We start from the raw sequence: 11,017 nt of genomic DNA, 5'->3' as shown, positions 1-11,017 counted from the left end.
CGACATGTTTCGCAGCCTGGCTCGGTCGACATGTTTCGCAGCCTGGCTCGGTCGACATGTTTCGCAGCCTGGCTCGGTCGACATGTTTCGCAGCCTGGCTCCGTCAACATGTTTCCCAGCCCGGCTCGGTCGACATGTTTCGCAGCCTGGCTCCGTCGACATGTTTCACAGCCTGGCTCCGTCGACATGTTTCACAGCCTGGCTCCGTCGACATGTTTCACAGCCTGGCTCCGTCGACATGTTTCACAGCCTGGCTCCGTCGACATGTTTCACAGCCCGGCTCCGTCGACATGTTTCACAGCCGTGTTCATTACTGCTTCACATCACTCATATCAGTTCAATGCTTCAATGCTAAAAATGTGTCATTAGACTGTATCTCCCCATATATTCTCCCACTAAGACAAAACTATACAAACCAGAGGTAATGCTGAAAAGATGTGTGAAGGCACAGTACTGTGATGTGTTGTCTGATTACACTCTCTCCCCCCCCCCCGGTCACCCTCCTTCCCCCCCTCCCTCTCTCTTTTACAGAAAGCGATCAGAGTCACCACCTTCATGCAGCGTCTTCGTGCGTCTGAAGCCGCTGCAGCCGAGGCGGCAGCGGCGGGAGGGCAGGGGGGAGGAAGAGGTGAGGTCCAGGGGGGAGGAGGAGGAGTGGTGGAGAGTCAGGAAGGAGGGGTGACACCAGGCAGCGTATCTGGAGAGGTGACCGTTGAAACCAGCCCGGAGCGGGAGGAGATGAACGGGGGAGTAGGGGTGAGGAGAAGGGGGGAGGAGGAGAGTGTTGGAGGGAGGATCCCTCTAAGTCCCTCCGTAGGGATCTCTCCTGCTGCCACCAATGAACAGCGCTCTCAACCTCCCAGCCAATCAAATGCCAGTTCCAAACCTCCAGGGGAGGAGCCAGAGAAGCCAGCCTTGAAGAAGACGTCAGGCAAAATGGCTGCCGCATTGGGCAAAACCAAAACAACCCCAGAGACCAAAACACTTCCTACCCCCACCGTAACCCCTGACAGCACCAAGCCCCAGGACCCCACCCCCATCTCCGTCCCTGAACCCAAAAGAGCAGCATCATCGTTGCCTAGCAACGCTGAGAAGAAACATCCGCTCTCTGTCGCTCCCGAGACTCCAACCACCCAACGGCGCAAGATGGCCGCCCAACTCCACAACACCGGCCCAGGCCCTGCTGCTCCTACAGCTCCTGTTACTGCCTCTACCACTCCTACAGCTCCTGTTACTGCCTCTACCACTCCTACAGCTCCTGTTACTGCCTCTACCACTCCTACAGCTCCCGTCGCTGCCTCTACCACTCCTACAGCTCTTGTTACTGCCTCTACCACTGCTACAGCTCCTGTTACTGCCTCTACTACTCCTACAGCTCCCGTCGCTGCCTCACCCACTCCTACAGCTCCTGTTACTGCCTCTACTACTCCTACAGCTCCTGTTACTGCCTCTACTACTCCTACAGCTCCTGTCGCTGCCTCTACCACTCCTACAGCTCCCGTTACTGCCTCACCCACTCCTACAGCTCCCGTTACTGCCTCTACCACTCCTACAGCTCCTGTCGCTGCCTCTACCACTCCTACAGCTCCCGTCGCTGCCTCTACCACTCCTACAGCTCCCGTTACTGCCTCTACCACTCCTACAGCTCCTGTTACTACCACAGCGCCACCCCCTGACAGGAGGCCACCAGTGCAGGCTCCAGTGGAGGAGAAGAAGCAGGAGATGGATGATAGGAGCTGGTGTCAGACCCAGCTCCCTGAGGCTGTAGCTGAGAAGCCTGCTGGACTGGAGGTTGGGGTGGGTGTAGGGTCCATGGGGGTAGGAACTGGGGTGGAGATGGGAGGGCTAGGGACATTTGGAGCAGGGGCAGGAGCAGGGATATTTGGAATAGGGGTAGGTTCAGGAGTAGGACCTGGGATAGGGCCAAGAGGTGACGTGAGCCCCATCGGTAGAGACCAGAGGGCAGACAGGCACAGTGAAGAGTTCAGCATGTCCAGGGGGGGACCCAAACCGTCCGAGGGGGGTTACAGTTATACCATAGGGTCCCTGGGAAGCTCCCCTAGTCTAGGCCGACACACCAGCGCATACGGCCAGGAGGTGGAGCTGGGAGGCTACGGGGGTTCCTACCACTCCTCTCTGTACGGCAGCGGGGGGGGGGGAGGGATGTATGGGGGCCTGGAGCACGGAGGGGTCGGGGTCAGAGGTCATGGTAGTAGTACTGCTGATTGGCAGATGGACAGCGTGATCGAACAGATCGAGAAGCAAATGGCGGCGGTGCTGGAGAAGATCGAGGGGGACATGCCCTCTCTCCTGGAACAGATCAGTGACTGCCCCCCGCCTCCCGAACCCCCCCGCAGCACACACACCTCCCCCTCCTCACGCTCCCGCTCCTCTCATCTCTCCGCCACCTCCTCCTCCCTCACCTCTACCTCTTCCCCCCCGCCCCTCCCCACCTCCCCCAGACCCCCTCTCCCCTCCCTCCCCCACCTCACCATCCCCCCTCCTTCCTACCCGCCTCCCTCCCCACCCACCCACTCCCCTGGCCAGCCAATCTGTGAGCAGGAGGAGAGAGAGGGACAGATGGGAGCAGTCCATTCTAGCCAATCCCCATCCTCCAGGCCAGGGAAGGGCCTATAAGGTGGGTGGGTGGGGTTTGGATCTAATGATGTTCCAATATCCACACTAGAACACCTCTTCTGTTCTATAATGTATTCTAGAACACCTCTTCTGTTCTATAATGTATTCTAGAACACCTCTTCTGTTCTATAATGTATTCTAGAACACCTCTTCTGTTCTATAATGTATTCTAGAACACCTCTTCTGTTCTATAATGTATTCTAGAACACCTCTTCTGTTCTATAATGTATTCTAGAACACCTCTTCTGTTCTATAATGTATTCTAGAACACCTCTTCTGTTCTATAATGTATTCTAGAACACCTCTTCTGTTCTATAATGTATTCTAGAACACCTCTTCTGTTCTATAATGTATTCTAGAACACCTCTTCTGTTCTATAATGTATTCTAGAACACCTCTTCTGTTCTATAATGTATTCTAGAACACCTCTTCTGTTCTATAATGTATTCTATAATTCATTCTAAGTAGTATGTGACTGGATATAAGTAGAGCACCAGATGGGTTTTTACATAGGAACAAGTGTTTATACTAGACTCTGGTACTCCACCAGAAACCTGAGATTGAGATTGTTCCAGAGTGCGAATTACAGGGGGGGGAGGCTAAATGCAACAAAGTCCAACTTTGGGGGAGGAGAGGGTCTCTAAATAATGCTAATAGTAATTTCCATGTAAAAGGGCCCACGAGCACCAACAGGGCCCACGAGCACCAACAGGGCCCACGAGCACCAATAGGGCCCACGAGCACCAAAAGGGCCCACGAGCACCAACAGGGCCCACGAGCACCAATAGGGCCCACGAGCACTAACAGGGCCCACGAGCACCAATAGGGCCCACGAGCACCAACAGGGCCCACGAGCACCAACAGGGCCCACGAGCACCAACAGGGCCCACGATCACTGTCATGAACCGGCTCGAAGCCCGTAACAAAAAGGGAGAATGCAGGTGCTTCTACACCTGCATTCTAGCTGTTTAGGGTTTTAGGCTGGGTCTCTGTACAGCACTTTGAGACATTAGCTGATGTACGAAGGGCTATATAAAATAAACTTGATTGATTGATTGATTGAGACAACATGGAGATGAGGAATAACTAAAATATATTTAATAACTGAAGTAACGTAAATACAATAAACAATGGTGTGTGTAGTCAGTAGTCAGTAATCATTAGTCAGTAATCAGTAGTCAGTAGTCAGTAGTCAGTAGTCAGTAATCAGTAGTCAGTAATCAGTAGTCAGTAGTCAGTAATCAGTAGTCAGTAGTCAGTAATCGGTAGTCAGTAGTCAGTAGTCAGTAATCAGTAGTCAGTAATCGGTAGTCAGTAATCAGTAATCAGTAGTCAGTAATCAGTAATCAGTAGTCAGTAATCAGTAGTCAGTAATCAGTAATCAGTAATCAGTAGTCAGTAATCAGTAATCAGTAGTCAGTAATCAGTAATCAGTAATCAGTAATCAGTAGTCAGTAATCAGTAGTCAGTAATCAGTAATCAGTAGTCAGTAATCAGTAATCAGTAATCAGTAGTCAGTAATCAGTAATCAGTAGTCAGTAATCAGTAGTCAGTAATCAGTAACGAGCACCAACAGGGCCCACGAGCACCAATAGGGCCCACGAGCATCAACATGTTCATAAATGACCAGCAAGGTCAAATAATAATAATCACAGTGGTTGTCGAGGGTGCAACAGGTCAGCAGGTCAGGTAAATGTCAGTTGGCTTTTCATAGCCGATCATTCAGAGGTAGAGACGGCAGGTGTGGTAGAGAGAGGTAGAGACAGCAGGTGTGGTAGAGAGAGAGGTAGAGACAGCAGGTGCGGTAGAGAGAGAGAGAGGTAGAGACAGCAGGTGTGGTAGAGAGAGAGAGAGGTAGAGACGGCAGGTGCGGTAGAGAGAGAGAGAGGTAGAGACAGCAGGTGTGGTAGAGAGAGAGAGAGGTAGAGACGGCAGGTGCGGTAGAGAGAGAGAGAGGTAGAGACAGCAGGTGTGGTAGATAGAGAGAGAGGTAGAGACAGCAGGTGTGGTAGAGAGAGAGAGAGGTAGAGACAGCAGGTGCAATAGAGAGAGAGAGATAGAGACGGCAGGTGCGGTAGAGAGAGAGAGAGGTAGAGACAGCAGGTGTGGTAGAGAGATAGAGAGGTAGAGAGCAGGTGCGGTAGAGAGAGAGAGGTAGAGACAGCAGGTGTGGTAGAGAGAGAGAGAGATAGAGACGGCAGGTGCGGTAGAGAGAGAGAGAGGTAGAGACAGCAGGTGTGGTAGAGAGATAGAGAGGTAGAGACAGCAGGTGCAATAGAGAGAGAGAGGTAGAGACAGCAGGTGTGGTAGAGAGAGAGGTAGAGACAGCAGGTGCGGTAGAGAGAGAGAGGTAGAGACAGCAGGTGCGGTAGAGAGAGAGGTAGAGACAGCAGGTGCAATAGAGAGAGAGAGGTAGAGACAGCAGGTGTGGTAGAGAGAGAGAGGTAGAGACAGCAGGTGCGGTAGAGAAAGAGAGAGGTAGAGACAGCAGGTGTGGTAGAGAGAGAGAGGTAGAGACAGCAGGTGCGGTAGAGAGAGAGAGGTAGAGACAGCAGGTGTGGTAGAGAGAGAGGTAGAGACGGCAGGTGTGGTAGAGAGAGAGGTAGAGACAGCAGGTGCGGTAGAGAGAGAGAGAGGTAGAGACAGCAGGTGTGGTAGAGAGAGAGAGAGGTAGAGACGGCAGGTGCGGTAGAGAGAGAGAGAGGTAGAGACAGCAGGTGTGGTAGAGAGAGAGAGAGGTAGAGACGGCAGGTGCGGTAGAGAGAGAGAGAGGTAGAGACAGCAGGTGCGGTAGAGAGAGAGAGGTAGAGACAGCAGGTGTGGTAGAGAGAGAGAGAGGTAGAGACAGCAGGTGCGGTAGAGAGAGAGAGAGGTAGAGACAGCAGGTGCGGTAGAGAGAGAGAGGTAGAGACAGCAGGTGTGGTAGAGAGAGAGAGAGGTAGAGACAGCAGGTGTGGTAGAGAGAGAGAGGTAGAGACGGCAGGTGTGGTAGAGAGAGAGGTAGAGACAGCAGGTGTGGTAGAGAGAGAGGTAGAGACAGCAGGTGTGGTAGAGAGAGAGAGAGGTAGAGACAGCAGGTGTGGTAGAGAGAGAGAGAGGTAGAGACAGCAGGTGCGGTAGAGAGAGAGAGGTAGAGACAGCAGGTGCGGTAGAGAGAGAGAGGTAGAGACAGCAGGTGTGGTAGAGAGAGAGGTAGAGACAGCAGGTGTGGTAGAGAGAGAGAGGTAGAGACAGCAGGTGTGGTAGAGAGAGAGAGGTAGAGACAGCAGGTGTGGTAGAGAGAGAGAGAGGTAGAGACAGCAGGTGCGGTAGAGAGAGAGAGAGGTAGAGACGGCAGGTGTGGTAGAGAGAGAGAGGTAGAGACAGCAGGTGTGGTACAGAGAGAGGTAGAGACAGCAGGTGTGGTACAGAGAGAGGTAGAGACAGCAGGTGCGGTACAGAGAGAGGTAGAGACAGCAGGTGTGGTACAGAGAGAGGTAGAGACAGCAGGTGTGGTACAGAGAGAGGTAGAGACAGCAGGTGCGGTAGAGAGAGAGGTAGAGACAGCAGGTGTGGTACAGAGAGAGGTAGAGACAGCAGGTGCGGTAGAGAGAGAGAGAGGTAGAGACAGCAGGTGTGGTAGAGAGAGAGGTAGAGACAGCAGGTGTGGTAGAGAGAGAGAGGTAGAGACAGCAGGTGTGGTAGAGAGAGAGAGGTAGAGACAGCAGGTGCGGTAGAGAGAGAGAGAGGTAGAGACAGCAGGTGTGGTAGAGAGAGAGAGGTAGAGACAGCAGGTGTGGTAGAGAGAGAGAGGTAGAGACAGCAGGTGTGGTAGAGAGAGAGAGAGGTAGAGACAGCAGGTGCGGTAGAGAGAGAGGTAGAGACAGCAGGTGCGGTAGAGAGAGAGAGAGGTAGAGACAGCAGGTGTGGTAGAGAGAGAGAGAGGTAGAGACAGCAGGTGTGGTAGAGAGAGAGGTAGAGACAGCAGGTGTGGTAGAGAGAGAGGTAGAGACAGCAGGTGCGGTAGAGAGAGAGAGGTAGAGACAGCAGGTGTGGTAGAGAGAGGTAGAGACAGCAGGTGTGGTAGAGAGAGAGGTAGAGACGGCAGCTGCGGTAGAGAGAGAGAGAGGTAGAGACAGCAGGTGTGGTAGAGAGATAGAGAGGTAGAGAGCAGGTGTGGTAGAGAGAGAGAGGTAGAGACAGCAGGTGTGGTAGAGAGAGAGAGAGGTAGAGACAGCAGGTGCGGTAGAGAGAGAGAGAGGTAGAGACGGCAGGTGTGGTAGAGAGAGAGAGGTAGAGACAGCAGGTGCGGTAGAGAGAGAGGTAGAGACAGCAGGTGCGGTAGAGAGAGAGAGGTAGAGACAGCAGGTGCGGTAGAGAGAGAGAGAGGTAGAGACAGCAGGTGTGGTAGAGAGAGAGAGGTAGAGACAGCAGGTGTGGTAGAGAGAGAGAGGTAGAGACAGCAGGTGTGGTAGAGAGAGAGAGAGATAGAGACAGCAGGTGTGGTAGAGAGAGAGAGGTAGAGACAGCAGGTGTGGTAGAGAGATAGAGAGGTAGAGAGCAGGTGCGGTAGAGAGAGAGAGGTAGAGACAGCAGGTGTGGTAGAGAGAGAGGTAGAGACAGCAGGTGTGGTAGAGAGAGAGAGGTAGAGACAGCAGGTGTGGTAGAGAGAGAGAGGTAGAGACAGCAGGTGTGGTAGAGAGAGAGGTAGAGACAGCAGGTGTGGTAGAGAGAGAGAGAGATAGAGACGGCAGGTGCGGTAGAGAGAGAGAGAGGTAGAGACAGCAGGTGTGGTAGAGAGATAGAGGTAGAGACAGCAGGTGTGGTAGAGAGAGAGAGAGATAGAGACGGCAGGTGCGGTAGAGAGAGAGAGAGGTAGAGACAGCAGGTGTGGTAGAGAGATAGAGAGGTAGAGAGCAGGTGCGGTAGAGAGAGAGAGGTAGAGACAGCAGGTGTGGTAGAGAGAGAGAGAGATAGAGACGGCAGGTGCGGTAGAGAGAGAGAGAGGTAGAGACAGCAGGTGTGGTAGAGAGATAGAGAGGTAGAGAGCAGGTGCGGTAGAGAGAGAGAGGTAGAGACAGCAGGTGTGGTAGAGAGAGAGGTAGAGACAGCAGGTGTGGTAGAGAGAGATGTAGAGACAGCAGGTGCGGTAGAGAGAGAGAGGTAGAGACAGCAGGTGTGGTAGAGAGAGAGGTAGAGACAGCAGGTGCGGTAGAGAGAGAGAGGTAGAGACAGCAGGTGTGGTAGAGAGAGAGAGAGATAGAGACGGCAGGTGCGGTAGAGAGAGAGAGAGGTAGAGACAGCAGGTGTGGTAGAGAGATAGAGAGGTAGAGAGCAGGTGCGGTAGAGAGAGAGAGGTAGAGACAGCAGGTGTGGTAGAGAGAGAGGTAGAGACAGCAGGTGTGGTAGAGAGAGATGTAGAGACAGCAGGTGCGGTAGAGAGAGAGAGGTAGAGACAGCAGGTGTGGTAGAGAGAGAGAGGTAGAGACAGCAGGTGTGGTAGAGAGAGAGAGAGGTAGAGACAGCAGGTGCGGTAGAGAGAGAGAGAGGTAGAGACAGCAGGTGTGGTAGAGAGAGAGGTAGAGACAGCAGGTGTGGTAGAGAGAGAGAGAGGTAGAGACAGCAGGTGTGGTAGAGAGAGAGAGAGGTAGAGACAGCAGGTGCGGTAGAGAGAGAGAGAGGTAGAGACAGCAGGTGTGGTAGAGAGAGAGGTAGAGACAGCAGGTGTGGTAGAGAGAGAGAGAGGTAGAGACAGCAGGTGCGGTAGAGAGAGAGAGGTAGAGACAGCAGGTGTATTAGAGAGAGAGGTAGAGACAGCAGGTGCGGTAGAGAGAGAGAGAGGTAGAGACAGCAGGTGTGGTAGAGAGAGAGGTAGAGACAGCAGGTGCGGTAGAGAGAGAGAGAGGTAGAGACAGCAGGTGCGGTAGAGAGAGAGAGAGGTAGAGACAGCAGGTGTGGTAGAGAGAGAGAGGTAGAGACAGCAGGTGTGGTAGAGAGAGAGAGGTAGAGACAGCAGGTGCGGTAGAGAGAGAGAGAGGTAAAGACAGCAGGTGCGGTAGAGAGAGAGAGAGGTAAAGACAGCAGGTGCGGTAGAGAGAGAGAGAGGTAAAGACAGCAGGTGCGGTAGAGAGAGAGAGGTAAAGACAGCAGGTGCGGTAGAGAGAGAGAGAGGTAAAGACAGCAGGTGCGGTAGAGAGAGAGAGAGGTAAAGACAGCAGGTGTGGTAGAGAGAGAGAGAGGTAGAGACAGCAGGTGTGGTAGAGAGATAGAGAGGTAGAGAGCAGGTGTGGTAGAGAGAGAGAGGTAGAGACAGCAGGTGCGGTAGAGAGAGAGAGAGGTAGAGAAGGCAGGTGTGGTAGAGAGAGAGGTAGAGACAGCAGGTGTGGTAGAGAGAGAGAGGTAGAGACAGCAGGTGCGGTAGAGAGAGAGGTAGAGACAGCAGGTGCGGTAGAGAGAGAGAGGTAGAGACAGCAGGTGTGGTAGAGAGAGAGAGAGGTAAAGACAGCAGGTGCGGTAGAGAGAGAGAGGTAGAGACAGCAGGTGTGGTAGAGAGAGAGGTAGAGACAGCAGGTGTGGTAGAGAGAGATGTAGAGACAGCAGGTGCGGTAGAGAGAGAGAGGTAGAGACAGCAGGTGTGGTAGAGAGAGAGAGGTAGAGACAGCAGGTGTGGTAGAGAGAGAGAGAGGTAGAGACAGCAGGTGCGGTAGAGAGAGAGAGAGGTAGAGACAGCAGGTGTGGTAGAGAGAGAGGTAGAGACAGCAGGTGTGGTAGAGAGAGAGAGAGGTAGAGACAGCAGGTGTGGTAGAGAGAGAGAGAGGTAGAGACAGCAGGTGCGGTAGAGAGAGAGAGAGGTAGAGACAGCAGGTGTGGTAGAGAGAGAGGTAGAGACAGCAGGTGTGGTAGAGAGAGAGAGAGGTAGAGACAGCAGGTGCGGTAGAGAGAGAGAGGTAGAGACAGCAGGTGTATTAGAGAGAGAGGTAGAGACAGCAGGTGCGGTAGAGAGAGAGAGAGGTAGAGACAGCAGGTGTGGTAGAGAGAGAGGTAGAGACAGCAGGTGCGGTAGAGAGAGAGAGAGGTAGAGACAGCAGGTGCGGTAGAGAGAGAGAGAGGTAGAGACAGCAGGTGTGGTAGAGAGAGAGAGGTAGAGACAGCAGGTGTGGTAGAGAGAGAGAGGTAGAGACAGCAGGTGCGGTAGAGAGAGAGAGAGGTAAAGACAGCAGGTGCGGTAGAGAGAGAGAGAGGTAAAGACAGCAGGTGCGGTAGAGAGAGAGAGAGGTAAAGACAGCAGGTGCGGTAGAGAGAGAGAGGTAAAGACAGCAGGTGCGGTAGAGAGAGAGAGAGGTAAAGACAGCAGGTGCGGTAGAGAGAGAGAGAGGTAAAGACAGCAGGTGTGGTAGAGAGAGAGAGAGGTAGAGACAGCAGGTGTGGTAGAGAGATAGAGAGGTAGAGAGCAGGTGTGGTAGAGAGAGAGAGGTAGAGACAGCAGGTGCGGTAGAGAGAGAGAGAGGTAGAGAAGGCAGGTGTGGTAGAGAGAGAGGTAGAGACAGCAGGTGTGGTAGAGAGAGAGAGGTAGAGACAGCAGGTGCGGTAGAGAGAGAGGTAGAGACAGCAGGTGCGGTAGAGAGAGAGAGGTAGAGACAGCAGGTGTGGTAGAGAGAGAGAGAGGTAAAGACAGCAGGTGCGGTAGAGAGAGAGAGAGGTAGAGACAGCAGGTGCGGTAGAGAGAGAGAGAGGTAAAGACAGCAGGTGCGGTAGAGAGAGAGAGAGGTAAAGACAGCAGGTGCGGTAGAGAGAGAGAGAGGTAAAGACAGCAGGTGCGGTAGAGAGAGAGAGAGGTAAAGACAGCAGGTGCGGTAGAGAGAGAGAGAGGTAAAGACAGCAGGTGTGGTAGAGAGAGAGAGAGGTAGAGACAGCAGGTGTGGTAGAGAGAGAGAGAGGTAAAGACAGCAGGTGCGGTAGAGAGAGAGAGGTAGAGACAGCAGGTGTGGTAGAGAGAGAGAGAGGTAGAGACAGCAGGTGCGGTAGAGAGAGAGAGAGGATGAGACAGCAGGTGTGGTAGAGAGAGAGAGAGGTAGAGACAGCAGGTGTGGTAGAGAGAGAGAGAGGTAGAGACAGCAGGTGCGGTAGAGAGAGAGAGAGGTAGAGACAGCAGGTGTGGTAGAGAGAGAGAGAGGTAGAGACAGCAGGTGTGGTAGAGAGAGAGAGGTAGAGACAGCAGGTGTGGTAGAGAGAGAGAGAGGTAGAGACAGCAGGTGCGGTAGAAAGAGAGAGAGGTAGAGACAGCAGGTGTGGTAGAGAGAGAGGTAGAGACAGCAGGTGTGGTAGAGAGAGAGAGGTAGAGACAGCAGGTGTGGTAGAGAGAGAGGTAGAGACAGCAGGTGTGGTAGAGAGAGAGAGGTAG

The 11,017-nt window shown here is 53.2% G+C and overlaps 1 protein-coding gene across 1 annotated transcript; it reads left to right on the top strand.

Annotated features, from left to right (window-relative positions):
* The first annotated feature begins 555 nt into the window (after positions 1-555).
* On the top strand, positions 556-8,348 carry LOC129861515 (mucin-12-like). The gene has a single exon (XM_055932893.1). It carries the CDS (start codon positions 556-558, stop codon positions 2,635-2,637), a length of 2,082 nt encoding a protein of 693 aa, XP_055788868.1. The 3' UTR covers positions 2,638-8,348.
* Positions 8,349-11,017: the final 2,669 nt, after the last annotated feature.

The sequence above is a fragment of the Salvelinus fontinalis genome, chromosome 8 (genome assembly GCF_029448725.1).
Source record: "Salvelinus fontinalis isolate EN_2023a chromosome 8, ASM2944872v1, whole genome shotgun sequence".
Classification (NCBI taxonomy): domain Eukaryota; kingdom Metazoa; phylum Chordata; class Actinopteri; order Salmoniformes; family Salmonidae; genus Salvelinus; species Salvelinus fontinalis.
The sequence above is the reverse complement of the archived record's forward strand: the minus strand, read 5'-3'. Positions and strand labels throughout refer to the sequence as shown.

Bases quoted from the DNA above. Each gene is read 5' to 3' on its own strand.
- LOC129861515 (XM_055932893.1), top strand. From the start codon at position 556: ATGCAGCGTCTTCGTGCGTCTGAAGCCGCTGCAGCCGAGGCGGCAGCG.